The sequence below is a fragment of the Tachysurus fulvidraco genome, chromosome 3, assembly GCF_022655615.1.
Source record: "Tachysurus fulvidraco isolate hzauxx_2018 chromosome 3, HZAU_PFXX_2.0, whole genome shotgun sequence".
Lineage (NCBI taxonomy): Eukaryota > Metazoa > Chordata > Actinopteri > Siluriformes > Bagridae > Tachysurus > Tachysurus fulvidraco.
The window spans coordinates 31,450,888-31,470,896 of record NC_062520.1 but is presented as its reverse complement, the minus strand read 5'-3'; the positions used below and the strand labels follow the sequence as shown (position 1 = coordinate 31,470,896).

At 44.5% G+C, this 20,009-nt stretch overlaps 1 protein-coding gene across 4 annotated transcripts in view; it reads left to right on the top strand.

Moving 5' to 3' along the window:
• Nucleotides 1-42: 42 nt before the first annotated feature.
• The window catches only part of kcnc3b (potassium voltage-gated channel, Shaw-related subfamily, member 3b), a 59,417-nt gene continuing 39,450 nt past the window's right edge, over nt 43-20,009 (top strand). For all 4 annotated transcript variants that reach the window (XM_047811700.1, XM_027161025.2, XM_027161023.2 and 1 more), the window contains exons 1-2: nt 43-619; nt 13,378-14,059. In XM_047811700.1, the coding sequence (XP_047667656.1) occupies nt 13,436-14,059 (624 nt within the window). In that variant the 5' untranslated portion in view covers nt 43-619; nt 13,378-13,435. The remainder of the gene's footprint in view (nt 620-13,377; nt 14,060-20,009) is intronic.

The following is a 20,009-nucleotide window of genomic DNA, read 5'->3' as shown; positions in this document are numbered from 1 at the left end:
GTCTATGTGCGAGTGTGTGCGCGATCGGGTGCGTGTGTGTGTTTGAGAGAAAGAGAGAGAGAGAGAGAGAGAGAGAGTGTGTGTGTGTGTGTGTGTGTGTGTGTGTGTGTGTGTGTGTGTGTGTGTGTGAGTGTGTGTGTGTGTGTGTGTGTGTGTGGCGTCTGTCTGCCTCTCCACATCTTCACCGAGACATTAGAGGTGGATTTTTTTTTATTTTTTGTAAAGCAGGGATTTTAGTCGCATCGCAATAAGGAGTGTGAGGAAGCCTCAGATATATAGATATGGATCTAAAGGATTAAAACCTGCCAGTATTTTTATTATCATTATTATTATTAGTATTATTATTATTAGTATTATTATTATTATTATAGGTGTCAGCGATTAGCATCATCAGTGTCGAGAAAAAAAAATCCATCTCTACATCTCTTCATCTTCATCATCATCCCCATGGGTTCATCGATCCTATGGTATCGAAAATCAGACCGCATTCATACACAACCTCGGATTAAATATCGGACGATATTTTTCCATTGAAAAGAAAAGAAAGAAAGAAAGAAAAAAAAATCACGACGCTTGGCTTAAATTTCCGGGTTTCGCCGGTAAACCGAACCCGAACCCAGTGAGTATTTACACCGTGACTGTTCGTAGTGTGTGTGTGTGTGTGTGTGTGTGTGTGTGTGTGTGTGTGTGTGTGTGTGTGTGTGTGTGTGTGTCTTTTTGCTTCCACGTACCTTTTAACTGTTTAACAAACACAAAATGAATTTTCTCAGACCTGTGGGACATCTTTAGGGCTCAACATTAAGCATTCAACAAGTATCTCATCTTGTATCTCGTGCGCTTCAGGTGAACCAGCACTGCACCAAATTAGGGTACTTGGCTTCATGTCATGTCGCATGTTGGTAAAACACAAAACCCAGGGAACATGACTGAAATTCTTTCCGAAATATAAAGGTTAGTGTCCTGGTGGTTCATTTGCCCCCTTTGGTTTGATATATATATATATTTATATTTATATATATTTATTTATATATATATACTATCTCACTAGTGCCATTTCTGACTAGCTGAGAGATGAGTAAGCCGGGGAAGATGGAGGGGAGGAACGGGAGACTATTGAACCAGGATATAGAGGATTGAGACTGAATTAAACATATTTAAATCCAGTGATATAGTGTCAGTGATGTGTGGAAAGGCAAGATGGTCATTTGTATGTAAGCAATGATGATAAAATAAAAGGAAAACAGGGCAGTCTGGAGGATAGTTCAGTGAGTTCTCAGCCTTCTATTAAGATCGGATGAACAGAAACGTGTGAATAATTTAAAAGCTCGACACCGTCCTCAGAGCGGTTCAACTTCAGCGTCTCGTCTGCTCGTCCTGGCGTCGCTCAGAAGTAGAAAGTCGTCGGTATACAATCCGACACCAAAATACAAAAAAATTGGATTTGTGACGTAAGATTCATGCATGTTGTCATGCTAACAATGTTGTCATGCTAACATGCAGATAATACCGATCTGGACAAAGCTCGTTATTATTAATGGCAATCAAAACAAAGCACGCTGTCTTACAGTACTAGTAATCTGTTAAAATATCTTGAACGTAAAAGTCAGCCGCGCACAACCGAGAAAAATGTAAAATATCTCCGAACAAAACGAGTTAAAGTTCATGCTGACTTCATACAAGGTAACGAATGTAGCTAGCTGCTTCAAGCAAAACGAACTAGCTAAAACATGCACATATTCACAGGGAAATATTAAAAAAAGAAATAAATAATAAGTGTTCTGTGGGGGCAGGGCACGGTGGCTTAGTGGTTAGCACGTTCGCCTCACACCTCCAGGGTTGGGGGTTCGATTCCCACCTCCGCCTTGTGTGTGTGGAGTTTGCATGTTCTCCCCGTGCCTCGGGGGTTTCCTCCGGGTACTCCGGTTTCCTCCCCCGGTCCAAAGACATGCATGGTAGGTTGATTGGCATCTCTGGGAAATTGTCCGTAGTGTGAGTGTGTGAGTGAATGAGAGTGTGTGTGTGCCCTGTGATGGGTTGGCACTCCGTCCAGGGTGTATCCTGCCTCGATGCCCGATGACGCCTGAGATAGGCACAGGCTCCCCGTGACCCGAGAAGTTCGGATAAGCGGTAGAAGATGAATGAATGAATGAAATGTCCTGTTAAAGTTTGCCTGAAACAAAAGTGCTCCTAGTGCATCAAAGTGTGTCTATTTTATACGTTTGCAGAACCGGAGAACAAAACTTCTCCTGCCAAACTTCAGAAGAACAATCAGAGAAGGTCAAGTCGTGTCTTGAGTTCGATACACAATACACCTGACAGTGAACAATCTGTGTGACAAGCTGAAATACGAGCAGCTGGATGTTACCTCGGTAGCTCGCTTGCCGCCTCACAGCTCCAGGGACCGGGTTCGATATTTAACTCAGGTTACTGGCTGTGCTGAGTTTTGCATGGTTTATGTGTGGGTTTGGTCCAGGATCTCCTAATTTCCTCCTAACTCCTCCAAAACATGCCAGAAGGTGGATTAGCTAAATGCTGGATTGCCTAGGTGTGAATGTCAGGGTGTGCGGTGTCCTCCAGTCGACTGGCATTCCATCACGGGTGTATTCCCGTATCAATCCCCATGTTCCTGTGTAGGTTCTGCATTCACTGAAACCCTGACCAACCCTTAAGATGAACACATGAATGGTTGCTACCATGGACTGAACTTGGAGCTACTGTACAAGTGTGTAAACTATTGAGAGTCGGCATGTTTATAGGAAATATATCACCATAAACGTTAGCAAAGTTGGTAGAGATTTGTGAAGACTTGTGAAGAAGAAACATCCAAGTATAACCTTGAGGTCCTTCAAAGACTTAATCTTCACCACAGCAAAGCAGTGACATTGGAGGCATCTTCCACAAATAGACGAATAACAGCACAATAAAAACGGATCTTATAGAGAACATATTAACACCTTTTGCCCAAATAGGATTAAGTATTCGACGGAGAGTGTTTATGTAATGTTTAATATCAATCTAGCAATATATAGTGCTTATAAAAATAGATAAATAGATAAATAAATAAACAGGCACTGTAATATTATACTATTTCCGCTTTTATCAACATCGATGATTTGCTACTCAGAGACCACATTTACGCTGCCTCATGTTTCTCCACAATTGAAGTAACTTTGAATTCTGTCTGAAGGCCTAATGAAGTCGTAACACTGTTATGAACGTGTTCTACATGTAGCTCCTCAGACCAGGCATTTTATTTGTATTGTTATTTATATTGGGGGGGGGGCACGGTGGCTTAGTGGTTAGCACGTTCGCCTCACACCTCCAGGGTCGGGGGTTCGATTCCCACCTGAACCTTGTGTGTGCGTAGTTTGCATGTTCTCCCCGTGCCTCGGGGGTTTCCTCCGGGTACTCCGGTTTCCTCCCCTGGTCCAAAGACATGCATGTTAGGTTGATTGGCATTTCTGGAAAATTGTCCGTAGTGTGTGAGTGTGTGAGTGAATGAGAGTGTGTGTGTGCCCTGTGATGGGTTGGCACTCCGTCCAGGGTGTATCCTGCCTCGATGCCCGATGACGCCTGAGATAGGCACAGGCTCCCCGTGACCCGAGAAGTTCGGATAAGCGGTTAAAGAATACATAAAAGAAACAGGGAAAATAATAATAATTTACACTGTCTAAGTATATCTCAGAGCAAAAAATGTCGACTAGACTAAATGTATAATTGTTGATATGATGTGATGTCGCCATGGCAAAGTCTTCAGGACGGCGACGTCTCACTTCGGACTCTTTCCCCAAAGGGTTGCCTTTAATTTGTCTTTTTCATTCAGTCAGTTCTACTGTTGTACATTGGATGGATGGTGGTGTGGTGTTGGGTAGATGTTGTAGATGTAGATGTTTCCACAGTAGATTGTGTTGCCACTTGACCCTCAGCCTTCCGTGGATTACCTTTCCACAGAATCCTCTTGTGCACTGACAGTCTGCTAACTTCTGCTGGTCCTCTGGGAACGTCCTTCTTTAATAGAGTCAAGATCCTTCGACAGTTTTAAAAGAATTACCATTTTTACTTGTTCCATATCGAGTTTGAGCAACATTTCTTCAGACCTGAGCAAAAAAACCGATATTAATTCTTACCAGTTGCCCGCAGCCCTTACCAGAAGGTCTGCCGTATTTGCCTTCCATCACAAGGCACTTCTGAGTCTTCTGGGAAGGCAGTTATTTCCAATGATGCTTTTGAGAAGCTGGTGCTTGTAAAATAAATAATAATTAGTAAGAATATTAAAGAGCATCTTACTAGATTCGGTAGAATTTGGCATCTCGGATCCCGGTTGGGCTGCAAGAAAAGAGATTAATTATTAATTATCTCGTAATGATATAACTGACATGTAAACAACCCCAAAACAAGTTAGCTTTTATTATCACTTGGGCACGGTGTCTTAGTGGTTAGCACGTTCACCTCACACCTGCAGGGTTGGGGGTTCGATTCCCGCCTCCACCTTGTGTGTGTGGAGTTTGCATGTTCTCCCCGTGCCTCGGGGGTTTCCTCCGGGTACTCCGGTTTCCTCCCCCAGTCCAAAGACATGCATGGTAGGTTGATTGGCATCTCTGGAAAATTGTCAGTAGTGTGTGAGTGTGTGAGTGAATGAGAGTGTGTGTGTGCCCTGTGATGGGTTGGCACTCCGTCCAGGGTGTATCCTGCCTCGATGCCCGATGACGCCTGAGATAGGCACAGGCTCCCCGTGACCCGAGAAGTTCAGATAAGCGGTAGAAGATGAATGAGTGAATTACTAGCATGCTCAATAATAAGACAAATCATTTCAGCTAGAAAACACGAAGCTTCTGAGTGTAACAAAGCTCTGTCACTGGAGACTCCTTCCTTTGGCTTGTGGCGCGTCCACAATACGAGCCTCTGTGTGCTGCCTTGCTACTCTGGCCAGTCAAATGGGTCGAATTTAACAGCCCTGTAGTATAAACACACCTGATGGTCTGCAGTGTCCTTGTATGCTGTACTATTATGAGTTCCAGTCCAAACCTGTCCCAGCATGACAGCGCCCCTGTGCACAAAGTGTAGTCCATGAACACCTGCTTTGCCAAGGTTGGAGTGGAAGACTTCCAGTGGCCTGTGTACTGTAGAATCTTTCTTTACCTCAATCTCACTGAACACCACTGGAATAAATTAGTCCTTTGCACCAGGACATCAGCCCCAAAGTCTTGTGCTCTCGTGGCAGAATGAAAAAAAAAACCTTCCAAAACGTATTGGTATGTAAGTTTAATGTCCTCAACATTCTTTTGTTCATCAATCTGAAATCTAAGGTTGACAGATAAGTAATGAAACGTTCCTCGTCGCGCTCCTTTCATCATCCGAGCTGTAATAACGTTCCTGTCCTTCAAAACACTACAGCCGTCCTGGATCCTTCTGGGTTTTATTAATAGTTTGAAACCCAAAGTTGTGTCCGTCTGTCCGTCCGTCCGTCCCCCCACCCCCCAGCAGAGAAAGTTGCACGTGATCAATCTTTCCTTCTATTTTTGTCGCAAAAAATGTCAACACGCACATAAGTAGTGCCTTCAGAACCCTATGTTCTTTTGACATCTGCCATGTTCCTGTGAGGAACGTTTGGTTATCTTGAGTATGTTGCAGCCCCAAGACGAGTCTCCGGATCTGGCACCGGAGACTCCTTCCATAAATATCCAATAAATTCACATTGTGCTTTTAAGCTAATTAAAAACTAAGTTATAGCATGTAGGGAAACATATGACCAAAAACTGGCAACCCAAAATTTTGATATGAATATGAATTTTCTTTTTTTTTATTTTATTTATCTTAATTTGTGATCCTTGGACACGGTGGCTTAGTGGTTAGCACGTTCACCTCAGACCTCCAGGGTTGGGGGTTCGATTCCCGCCTCCGCCTTGTGTGTGTGGAGTTTGCATGTTCTCCCCGTGCCTCGGGGGTTTCCTCTGGGTACTCCGGTTTCCTCCCCCGGTCCAAAGTCATGCATGGTAGGTTGATTGGCATCTCTGGAAAATTGGTTCGAGAAGTTCGGATATGCGGTAGGAAATGAGTGAATGAATGAATTTGTGATCCAGACAGGGTTCGATTCTGTGCAGTGTGGGCGGTCGCGATGATGTCTATGTTTCGCATCGTATCGTTATAAACCAGAGTCGGGCCGAAAAACATCCACTAACCAATCAAACAACAGGGCAAGAAAGTAAGAGGCGGGACTTGCTGCTGTCAGTTTTACAGCGAAAGCAAGCAATAAGATTGCACAAGGTGTAGAAAATATAAACTGACATGATTTCAGTGTAATGCTAAAAAAAAAAAAAGGTAACACACACACACACACACACACACCTCCTAGCTCGGTCCCTTCCTACCACAGACGAGTGACATCATACTGAAGGGTTTTTCTCAGATGTGACTGTGATGTTTTTCCACATGATACAGCAGTTTAACACCAGCGCTAACTAAACACTGCGTCATGCTAATTTAGGTCGTTACCTTTTATTTTATATCTCATTATATTTTATATCCCCAACAGTTCTGTTCTACTTTGTTCTATTGTTTTTTTTTCTCTCCCTTTCTTATTTCCTCGTGTCCGGCTGTTCGACTCAATTTCTACCGAGGTCAATTCTATTCTTCTCTGTTTTTTATAGTCCAACTGGTCTGTTCTAGTGTAGCATTAGCATTAGTGCTAACTTAATTCTATATTCTGTTCTATTTGTTTCTATTCCAGCTCTTATCTCTTTCCTCTAGCTTTACCTTCGTCTGTTGTCATTTCCTTCTCTAACCTTCTACTCCTTTCTATTTCGTTTACATTTGTTCATTTACTAGTGATCTTATCTCTTGGGCCACTCGCAAGCATTCTATTCTAATTTCTTTCTATTCTCTTCCGCTGTGTATTCTGTTCTATTCTTCTGTAGTCTTTCCGTTTCACGATCTATTCGATCAGACGCTACGGACTATTCTAGTTTGTCGTTTGTTTTATTTTCGCGCTGAGCGTCGACGGCGAGAGGGACGGATACGGAGAGGATGAATTTGGAGCTCGTGGTGAGATGATCATGGAGCATCATGAAGGGGATGTATGAGAGTGTGGTATGTATAGTGGTGGTGGTGGTGGTGGTGGTGGTGTGAAGAGGAGGGGGGGGGGGGGGTTTCGGTGTTAGTGTTGCCACTGCATGGAAGTGGGAGGGGACTGCAGTATTCTGTATGGCTGCAGCACCGCCTTCGTCCTGCAGGTGGCGCCTCTGGAGGACGGAACACAGAGGAAGGTAGAGGACAAGTGCAGGGGGAGGGAGATGCAGTGTGTGTGTGTGTGTGTGTGTGTGTGTGTGTGTGTGTGTGTGTGTGTGTGTGTGTGTGTGTGTGCGTGAGCCTGAGGCGTTCTCTACAGCACGGCGGTGCAACACACTGCTGCAGGCCAAAAAAAAAAATCTCCCAGCATCCTTCAACATCTGCTTTCTATCGCTCAGATTTTACCTCTTTCCCTGTTTTGCTCTGTTGCTTTCTTTCGTTGTCGTCCTCCCTCTGCCCTTCTCTCCGTTCCGCTGCCCTTTCTTCTTCTCTGTATTCCCACTCAATCTCTTCATCCTCACACCTTCATCTCCCTCTTTCTTTCTTGCCTGGTTTCCATTCTCACGCTTTTGTTTTCTGACTCTGTCCATCCATCCATCCATCCATCCATCTCTCTTTTTCTTTATCTCTTTCTTCAATTCTGTCTTTCTCTTTTCTTTTACATCACTCTCACTATACCTCCATGCTCTCTCTCTCTCTCTCTCTCTCACACACACACACACACACACACACACACACACACACACACACACACACACACACACACACACACACACACACACACACCTGCCACACACACATATCTCTCTCCCTTCTTCCATTTCTCTCACTCTTGGTGTGATCGCGCCCCTTATTTACACTATTCCTTTCTTTCTTTCTCCCCCCCCCCCCTTTTTCTATTTGATCTTCACATCTTTCACACTGTACATGTAAATTCTTGCCTCTGCTCTCCCTCTCTGGTCCTCCTCCCTCCTTCATCTCCTCCTCCTCCTCCTCCTCTCACGTCATCTTTCTGCGCTATTCTCCCTTTTCCTCTCCTCTCTGCATCCTGCTCCCCTTTAATCCCCCATCTCTCTTTTTACTTTTACTAAAGAGGCTGTGTATGTTTGACATCATTCACTCTCTCTCTCTCTCTCTCTCTCTCTCTCTCTCTCTCTCTCTCTCTCTCTGTTTCTCACTATTCCCTCTCTTTCTTTTCCCCCTATCCCTCCCCCCACAATCTGCAGCATTTCCTAATGTATATTCAGCCCATCTCTCTCTCTCTCTCTCTCTCTCTCTCTCTCTCTCTCTCTCTCTCTCTTTTCTTGCTCTTCACTGATAACTAGTGTTTTCCTCTACACACACACACACACACACACACACACACACACACACACACACACACACACACACACACACACACACTAGTAGTGCAGTATTAGAGGACACAGTGAATGTCATCTGTGCTGTAAATGTTCAGTAATTAAACTCCCCTCTCCATCTCTCTGTTCATTCTCTCATCTACACACTCTCCTTTCCTTGCTTCCCTTTCCGTTCTTCTTGTACTTATGCTCACAACCTCCTCTTCTGCCACACACACACACACACACACACACACACACACACACACACACACACACACACACACACACACACACACACACACCTAGTATCGGAGAGGTCACTGTGGTACACACACATTTCTGATGTCTGAACACGTTCTTCTCCGTCTTTCCGAGAGAAACACACACACACACACACACACACACACACACACACACACACACACACACACACACACACACAAACCGTTTACGCATACACTTTGATTCCCTTCCAGTATATTTGAAAGAATATAAAAGAATATCTTGTTGGCATTTTGTGTATTGTAAAATTAGCCACAGTTTTAAGCTACAACTAGCCACATGACACATTAGCCACTAGCCACATGACATCACCTGTTCCAAGCATAAGGGGGCGATGTGATTAATACCCCCACACTGCCTCTAGACCTGAAAAGGCAAGTAGATCAATAGAACATCAACTTTCATTCATTCATTCATTCATTCATCTTCTACCGCTTATCCGAACTACTCGGGTCACGGGGAGCCTGTGCCTATCTCAGGCGTCATTGGGCATCGAGGCAGGATACACCCTGGACGGAGTGCCAACCCATCACAGGGCACACACACACACTCTCATTCACTCACACACTCACACACTACGGACAATTTTCCAGAGATGCCAATCAACCTACCATGCATGTCTTTGGACCGGGGAGGAAACTGGAGTACCCGGAGGAAACCCCCGAGACACGGGGAGAACATGCAAACTCCACACACACAATGTGGAGGCGGGAATCGAATCCCCGACCCTGGAGGTGTGAGGCACACGTGCTAACCGCTAAGCCACCGTGCCCCCTAAACAGCAACTTGTATTGGTCAAATAGCAACTTTTTAAAATCCTTCAAAAGCCGTCATTAATATTTCAATGTAAGCGTTTGTTGAGCAGTTGATGTAAATATGGGGCTTTGCTCTGCTCCACCGGGTCCTATAGAGTTGCTGAAGGAATGAACGAGTCCTAAACATCAGGAAATGAGTTCGCATTTTTGCATTTCCGGTTCTAGGTTGGCCCACAAACACACTTTATCCCTGCAGCACTCTGTAGGTCCCTCCGTTTCTGCTTCGGTTAACCTTGACATCACGCACTCTTAAGCCCCGTTCACACTGCAGGTAAAAGTGACCCAAATCTGATTTTTTTGGGGTGAAGTGACCAGGTCAGACTTCTTCAGGAGTAGTGTGAACACTCAAATCAGACCCAAATCGGATTTTTTCCCAATGTGGCCGCGGCGTGAACAGACGAGGCGGATTTGATTATGCGCCGGCGAGTTCGCACACAAACATGACTACGCTTACAAAATGGATCAAAAGTCGCCCTCGACATCCGTAAATTTTCTTACTTCCTCCATAACCTCGCCAACTTTAGCGCGACGGCGTGCTGCGTGTGACGTCATGCTGCGTGTGACGTTGTCGTTATTGTTCGTTTGCGCACGCGGGTCAGTTCGGAACGGCAAACGGTTCACACTGGTATCTGATATAGGCCACATTTTAAAAGGTAATGTGAACAGCCAAACAAAAAAATCTGATCTGAGCAAAATATCCGAATCGAGCGTTAAGACTCGCGGTGTGAACGTGGCCTTAGTGTACGATGTGCAGACCGTAAAACTTTGGGGTCTAAGGAAACTATGCAAACTAGTGCAATAAAGGGGTAGAAATGGTTGCCGTATATACTGTACATATATATTCTAGAACTATTTAGAAAGTTATCACTCATTCATCTTCTACCACTTATCCTAACTACCTCGGGTCACGGGGAGCCTGTGCCTATCTCAGGCGTCATCGGGCATCGAGGCAGGATACACCCTGGACGGAGTGCCAACCCATCACAGGGCACACACACACACACTCACTCACACACACACACACATACACTACGGACAATTTTCCAGAGATGCCAATCAACCTACCATGCATGTCTTTGGACAGGGGGAGGAAACCGGAGTACCCGGAGGAAACCCTTGAGGCTAGGGGGGAGAACATGCAAACTCCACACACACAAGGAGGAGGTGGGAATCGAACCCCCAACCCTGGAGGTGTGAGGCGAACGTTCTAACCACTAAGCCACCGTGCCCCCCCCCTAGCTTTTAACTCCTAGATGTCCTTTGGTGTAATTCGTACTTTCATCGGACCTTTAGTTTCTCTGCTAAAAGTGTACACACACACACACACACACACACACACACACACACACACACACACACACACACACACACACACGTGTATATATACAGCCTTTTTTGTGACATGCACCTTCTCAATCATTAATGTTCACGTTCCCCAACCAAAGAAATCAACCCCACCTTTCTTTACTTGTGCATTGTTCATAAGAACCTTACGTCCGTCGGGTTTGGACACAAGTTCAGAATATTCTGATTGGTTAACAGCTAATAATCTGATGTGGACACTGAAACAGTGGCCATTTATGTTTATCTTGTAAACCAGGAAGGGGTTTATTATTATTGCTAGTGACCGCAAACACAACTTAGACTTTATATCAGAAGCGTCCTACCTCGTGTTTTTGGCCCGTCTCCATCCGTCACTCAAGTTTTCAAACTTTTGGCGAGGACCCAGTGGTGGAAGGATGTCTGGGAGGACGGAATGGAAGCCGACTAGAATAGGAGGAGATGAGGACAGGAGGATAAGTGAGGAAGAGGAGAGTTGAGGTGGACATGAGTAAATGGATGCATGACAGAGAGAGAGAGAGAGAGAGAGAGAGAGAGAGAGAGAGAGAGGTGGAGAAAGAAAAGTGAAGCATGTGGGATAAGGATCCTGACTGCTGAACCTGTGAGAGAGAGAGAAAGAGTGAGAGAGAGAGAGAGAGAGAGAGAGAGAGAGAGAGAGAGAGAGAGAGAGAGAGAGAGAGAGAGAGAGAGAGAGAGAGAGAGAGAGAGAGAGAGATTGAAGTTAATATATTAGTTTGCATTTGGGCAAACAGGAAGCACAGAGGTAACGCAGACGGCACTGCAGTAGCCAAGAGAGAGAGAGAGAGAGAGAGAGAGAGAGAGAGAGAGAGAGACAAAATGAGAAAGCAACTCCAGCTTTTACTGCAGCAGAAACCCCCCCCCAACCCACACCACCTCCTGCGAGTGACGTTAACGCTGGAACGCTATACTACTGAACACATCTCTCTCTCTCTCTCTCTCTCTCTCTCTCTCTCTCTCTCTCTCTCTCTCTCTCTCTCACACACACACACACACACACACACTCTCTCACAGGTTCAGCAGTCAGGATCCTTATCCCACATGCTTCACTTTTCTTTCTCCACCTCTTTCTTTCTCTCTCTCTCTCTCTCTCTCTCTCTCTCTCTCTCTCTCTCTCTCTCTCTCTCTCTCTCTCTCTCTCTCTCTCTCTCCCTCTCTCTCTCCCTCTCCCTCTCTCTCTCTCTCCACTTTACTAAATGTCATTGTAATTCTGTACAACACTTACTACCTACAGTACTCTACAGTGCGGATTTTCACGTCGCCTACCGCGGTGCTGTTCAATGCTCGATTCTGATTGGTCAGAAGCTGTGGGATGGTTTTCTGTAAAAGCATCCAGCGTTTAAAACCAGGACGCACATACAGCTAGAAAACGTGTAGAAATATGAACGGGGGCGGGGAAATGGGAAACAGGTATAATAGGGTACACACACGAATCACAGGATAAGGGGCGGAGTCCAGACCAGACAAAACAAAAGCATGTGACATTAAAAAGCTGATAGGGAAAAACTGTGACATGGTAAAGTGGTAACTTTGTAATTTGCTGTCCTATAAAAGAAATGAATCTATCTATCTATCTATCTATCTATCTATCTATCTATCTATCTATCTATCTATCTATCTATCTATCTATCTATCTATCTATCTATCTATCTATCTATCTATCTATCTATCTGATCATTCTGGTGATGATGTCATGTTATAGCCATGATAATGTTAGAATATCAGCATTATAAGAAACATGCAAAGCAATGGATGAGTTAATACAGTAGTGTGTGTGTGTGTGTGTGTGTGTGTGTGTGTGTGTGTGTGTGTGTGTGTGTGTGTGTGTGTGTCCATCCAGCTGGGCACCAGTCATCACCGGAGCTGTTCATTTAACACTTGCTGTGTTACACACACACACACACACACACACACACACACACACACACACACACACACACACACACACACACACAAAGAAAGTGAAAGATACAAACACACTGACAATAGATAAACAAATCAACAACACTTAGAGCACACGTTAAGTCTAAGACCTGTAAGTGTTCACTTTGTCCCTAAAGGTTCAGTTAAAGGATCAGAGAAAGGGACAGAGATGATGGAGTGATGTATAGGCAGAGAGGTAGACGTACAGACAGACGTATGAGCGACAGACAGACAGAGAGGTAGACGTACAGACAGACGTATGAGCGACAGACAGACAGACAGACAGAGAAGTAGAGATAGAGAACGACAGGTATACATACTGTACAGACAGGTGGAATGATATCAGACAAATACAGACAGCTATAGAGAAAAGAAAGACTACAGATAGATAGACTGAAAGATCTGTAGATAGATAGATAGATAGATAGATAGATAGATAGATAGATAGATAGATAGATAGATAGATAGATAGATAGATAGATTGATTGATTGATTGATTGACAGAATGGAAGTTCCCCGTTCTATACTAAACATCTTTACTACTTTCTCTCTCTTTCTGTGTTTCTGTAAATGTCTCTCGTCCTCCGCAGACTCCTCCCTCTCCTCCCGGTTTTCTCACTTCTTCCCACCCCCACCCCCCTCCTCTCTATGCTCAGCTCGGTGTGCGTGTCGTCGTTCCGAGGGCGAAAGGCGGGCAACCAGTCGTCCAACAAGGTATGCGGGAGCGCCGACATGCCGTGCCCGGCGGACAGCGAGCGCATCGTGATCAACTGCGGCGGCGTGCGCCACGAGACTTACCGCAGCACGCTGCGCACGCTGCCCGGCACGCGCCTCGCATGGCTCACCGAGCCCGACGCGTCCAGCAACTTCGATTACGATGCAGTGGCCGACGAGTTCTTTTTCGACCGGCACCCAGCCGTGTTCGCCTTCGTGCTGAACTACTACCGAACCGGTAAGCTGCACTGCCCCGGCGACGTGTGCGGCCCGCTCTTCGAGGAGGAGCTCGCATTCTGGGGCATCGATGAGACAGATGTGGAGGCATGCTGCTGGATGAACTACCGGCAGCACCGCGATGCTGAGGAGGCGCTCGACAGCTTCGAGACACCCGAACCGGACCCGCCGGACGATGACGCCGCGCTCGCCGGAGGCGCAGACGGGGACCTGCGGCGTCTCTGCTTGCACGAGGACGGGCGCAAAGTGGGCTGGTGGCGCGTGTGGCAACCCAGAATCTGGGCGCTTTTCGAAGACCCTTATTCATCCAAATACGCACGGGTGAGTATTTTAATCCCTTATTTAAAAAAAAAAAAAAAAAACACATAAAACATTGCAGCGTTTTTTCTTCCTTTGAGTAGCGCGCGCTTTGGTGACTGCGCATCACCGCACTGCAACCTCGGGGTTTCATTTTTATTCTTATTTTCTAACCCAAAATGCACGTTCTGGTCTGCGTCCTAACTGGTAGCCTAAATGAGCCAGTCAGTAGTTCATGTGCGTGTACAGTGATGTGCTTCGTAACCTAATATCTGTGTAGTATTTTATAAAATGTTACAGGTGTACAGTGTGATGCTCAGGGTTACGCGTACTGAGTGACATCAAAATCCTTATGCAGAACTCAGACTTAGACTCTGGACTTTCAGAAGTTGTTTGAGTTTTACATAAGCAGAGAAGGATTAGTGCAAAACTCAGGTGTGAACTAAAAATCCGTGTATCCGGACTCCAGCAAGTTGAATACTATCCTGTAACTTTATCCAGTTAATAACATCTGACTCTTAATAGACAATGTTTGAAAGGTTTAGAGCGAGAACTCGGAAATAAATTGATTAAACAATCATTTCTTTGGGGTTTGATTACCGCCTCCACCTTGTGTGTGTGGAGTTTGCATGTTCTCCCCGTGCCTCGGGGGTTTCCTCCAGGTACTCCGGTTTCCTCCCTTGGTCCAAAGACATGCATGGTAGGTTGATTGGCATCTCTGGAAAATTGTCCGTAGTGTGTGTGTGTGTGAGTGAATGAGAGTGTGTGTGTGTGCCCTGTGATGGGTTGGCACTCCGTCCAGGGTGTATCCTGCCTCGATGCCCGATGACACCTGAGATAGGCACAGGCTCCCCGTGACCCGAGAAGTTCGGATAAGCGGTAGAAGATGAACGAATGAATCATTTTTTTGTGCATAAAAACAGGCAGAACAAACAGTAGAGAATCCCAAACACTGCATCATGTGTATATGTATTATGTTCCAGTTGTTAATGTAGAACACTTTCCCTTCCCAGTTCCCCTTGGGAGAAGCTTTTCTCCCCATCTTTAAGGTTGTTCTGTTACTTTATTAGCTCGAGTGAAGTTCGCAAGGCGATCCCTCAGACGCCAGTGGGACCCAGTCGACAAAACCGGTGATTGTAAGAAAAATCCAAAGAGCGGTACGAAGCACAATGATTTCTTTCTAGTCCAGACGTTAGATGCGTGCAGCCTATCAGTCTCACTGGCATCAGGTGATTCCATAGAGTGAGACGGCTGATGTTTTTCAGGCACTTCCGCAGATTATCTGCTGTGTCATCCGTTTTAACCAAAAAACTCAAAGCAGAAGAATGGGTCAGAAATTTATAATTTAGGAAATTATTAAATAAGCGTTATTTTTTAAAGAATTGACCATTTTTTGATGTAGTTGCCCCTCGGAACCATTCAAACATGCATAATAAAAATAATACATTTATTTTGCAATAGATTCGATCGCAATCGCCGCCGTCGACAAGCCGTTCCCGTCCGCTCGTTACGGACATGTTTTGTTTTTGTTATTAATTTTGGGACAATTCTGTTTTAATTGTATTTTACTAAACTGAAACATGTCTGTGAAAGTATTATGTGGTGAAATTGCCAACAGGCTGCAGGAAAATATTCCAAGAAATCATTTTGGTACTGGTACTGATGAGAGAGGTCACACTCTTAGAACATCCAACACCTTGCGCCCTCTGGTGGATAGGCAGGCAAACAGCAGCACAGACAGGCTTAACCAAACCGGACAAAACCTTTTCCTGGTCTCATTTCAATCTTCAATTGCAGGGGTCCAAGCACCGTCGTGTTTCTGATGTATTTTCATTGCTTCGGTTTTTCATTATCGTCAAACCCGACACTACAGTAAGCGAAAGCAACACACGTCTGGATTAGTGGTAAATATTAAACAGTAGGTGAGAATTACCCCAATGACCTACTGCTCCTGAGGAGATTCTGCAGTATGGAAACGACGGACACAGCTCTATCCCATAAGGCAGATGGACCGCCGTGGGAGAGCTGAGTGTACTGTAAGTGCGATAGGTATTACGCTTTGTAATTTAACCATTCTCAGCTGAGTTAACTTAGTAAACTCGTATCGATATAGCGATATGTTTTATTACTCTGGAAGGATCTGAAGAAGAATACTAAAGAGAAAAGTGCTAAGAAAAACAATAGTACGATGTCTGTTGTTGTCTGAATCAGTTCGTGGGCTTATGGGCCGACCTTGACCCAGCCAGGGCTTTAGCCACGGCGTTCCGCCTGCCCCGGACAAACTCTTAGACAGTCAGAGCTCGGGAATATATCAGTATCGGAGCATTAAACGTTAAAAGGCACGTGAGCGGCGAATCCCTAGTCAGAATCTGCTCTGGAGGCATGCGTCTCCATTGTGGTTATGTCATTCACAGGTCAATACTCGCTCCTGCAGCTTCCGCCTGTGAGATTTACAACCCAGCGTAGTGATGTAGAGCAGAACACAAAGACCCCCGCAGTTACACAAGTGTGATCTGTGTGTCTGTGTGTGTGTGTGTGTGTGTGTGTGGGACCACATACCGCTCTGTAACCTAGTTAAAGCATCCGAGCGATCCAATGGCATGGAAAGGAAGAAAGAGAAGGAGAGAGAGAGAGAGAGGTCAAGGTTGAAAGAGACGGAGGTGGATCGACGGCATGATTTAAAGCAGGACGGCCGGATTTACGGTGCGGACGGATTGTAAAACGTTTATGAGCAGAGCAATAATCAGCCGAGTCGTTCACGCCAGCTCCGACCTTCTCCCTCTCTCCCTCTCTCCCTCTCTTTCTCTCTCACTCTCTCTGTTTCTGTCTCACTCTCTCGCTTTTACTCTCTAAACACACACACATGCTGATTTTACTGCAGTGAAGACTGAGCAGACCTGAGTGAGAGCTACAGATCAGGAGAGAGTGAGACTGTTAGAGGACAAGAGCAAGAGGATGAGCAATCGCTCGTCTCATCACGTCCAGCTAAAGACACAAGCAGTCTGATCCACCCTCCAGTGCCCGACTGATCGGCTATCGATTATGCTCTATGTCTTCCTGTGGCAGTCAGAGCTCTCTCTCTCTCTCTCTCTCTCTCTCTCTCTCTCTCTCTCTCCCTCCCTCCCTCCCTCTATCTATCTATCTATCTATCTATCTATCTATCTATCTATCTATCTATCTATCTATCTATCTATCTATCTGTCTATCTATCTATCTATCTATCTATCTATCTATCTATCTATCTATCTATCTATCTATCTATCTATCTATCTCTATCTCTCACATACATATACAAATAAAGTTGAGTCTACTGCTCATCACACTGTAACTGATCCTTGTCAGTAAAACACACACACACACACACACACACACACACACACACACACACACACACACACACACACACACACCACTACTGTTAAAGGTTATTATAACAGAGTCCTTATTTCAGTGGTGTCAATATTTACGATACACTGGAATTTGTCACAAAAAAAAGCGAGAATCGAGTGAAATCTGGAACGGATCCGTGTGTGTGTGTGTGTGTGTGTGTGTGTGTGTGTGTGTGTGTGTGTGTATGTCTCATGTTTCAGAGTTAACACACTGACTACAATCATTCAGCAGGAGGAAACATCGACAGCAACACTCGTGCATTACTTTATACCTGCGCTATAGGACGTAGTAACACGTTGTTGTTAGCCAACACCTTCTGACCAATCAGATTGGAGACATTGAGTCTGATATTAAATGAACTATTTACACGGAAAATATGTCCAAACTTTGGACTGGTTGTATAAATTTAGAGCCACAAAAAGAAAGGGAAAGAAATCAGATCAGTTCTTCTTACAAACGTGCAGGTATTAAACGATAAAGCCACGTTTTTTACTTCTAGAGTGTTTTGAAGTTTTATTTTTTATGTATGTACAGTATATTAGGGCTGGGCGATACGGCTGAAAACTGTATCACGATATCAGGGTTACGTATCGGTCGATATCGATAATTATTGATACTTTTTATGACGCATTTAAAATAAGGACCAGGAGACAAATATATTAGATTTAAACCTTTTTATTGTAAACTTCACCTGCCTCTGATCAGAATCCCCTCATTTATTAAGACAGAAACGTCACCAACCAGGAAACCTCCAATAATTATAATGTAAACATGAGTCTAAAGTCACAATGAACACTTAACTATTATCTCTTAACATTTAAGGTGAGAAATGACAGAAAATGTAAGAAATGTTTAATAAAGTGTAATAAAATAGTGCAAAGTGTTAAATATAAACAGAGAAAGCTGAGGGTTTAGTGCAGGTTTAGTGCTATTGCATAATTTGCAGACGACATTGTTGTGACTATTTACAATTTCCTCGCTCGCTGTTACTAGCAAAACGCGGTTGTAGCTGCCTCTCTACACATACGCACTGAACACTCTCTCCGCCCATATCGACGTTCTGACACGCCCCTTTCTGCTCATTGGCTACATCTTTGTTTTGATTTTTGTTTAATTTTTTCGTTCCGACTCATTTTCTGAAGCATTTCTCAAACATCGGAGACCCCACCTTTAAAAGAACGGTAATAAAAATTACATTTTTTTTACACATTACTTTTTTTCCGTAAAAAAAAATAAAATAAAATAAACATTAAATAAAATGTATTATTATTATGTAAAATAAAACATTTATCGGACACATTTTTTATTGATATCGATCACGTGTCTATCGCGATACATATCGTTATCGTTTTATCGCCCAGCCCTAATGTAATATCTGTCTCTATCACACACACACACACACACACACACACACACACACACACACACACTCGCGCACACACACACGCTGTGTTTACACATGCTGAACACACTGTTACTCTACACTTCCAGAAAAACGTGAAACACTCGCTTTGTGTTGGACAATAATCACATGTTCGCAGCTTTGCGTGAAGGTTACGTCCGAGTGTCCTCGGTTTTCTGCGTTTGCTGATTAGCAGCTCTGAGGCGGATAGAAATGCACCTCGGCGGTTAGTTTTGGAATGAACATTGCTTCCATCAACAGTTCTCATTTCAACTTGCCATCGACAGACTTCCTGGACTTTATATATAGCAGCCATATTAACCACATTGCTTTGGGCAGGGTTTTGTGTGACACCAGCAATTTTGTCAAGGACGTTTCGCCGTCCCTGAACAGAGACACACACACACACACACACACACACACACACACACACACACACACACACACACCGCCGTTTTCATATTGCGCACGAGAAAGTTGAGCAGAACGGAATCGTAACAGAAGGTGTGACGACTTCGTTATACGTTCGTTCAACAAGAACTGTTCAGATTGTAGATTTTTTTAAACTCAACACAGTGTGTCGGTCCTACGTAGGAAGAGAGAAGAGCAGCTGATGATGAGATCTGTTCATCAGGAATAACAGAAGAGCTCACGAGAGATCAGCCATGAAGAGCAGACCAGACTCCGGTCAGTCCAACGGGGAAAGCACACGAACTGATCCGAGATCAGTCCTGCTCGATTCTATCATGTGCTCAGATGAAAGAAGAGCCGAAGAGCCGATCGAGAAGAGACGATAAGAGAAGAGTTAGAGTGAGAGAAAGGAAAGGAACTGAGAGGACACGAGAGTTCCTGCTGGATACAAGACAAGCTACAGTATGTTCCTAAATGTTCGGCTGCTGATTGGTTTGGAAATCTGGTGCAGTGAAAATAACGATGGTTACATGACATGCCCTCAGATCTGAGATGTGTTTAGCTCACAGTGCTGTAACATCTGATTCCAGATCAGTGCTTGGGTTTTATTGTGTGTGCAGTGGCACTTAACTTTGAGATCACACACGTACAGTATCTAAAGGACTAAATGGATAATGTCATGCACACAAAATACAAACACACACAAACACACACACAAACACACACACAAAATACAAACACACACAAAATACAAACACACACAAATTACAA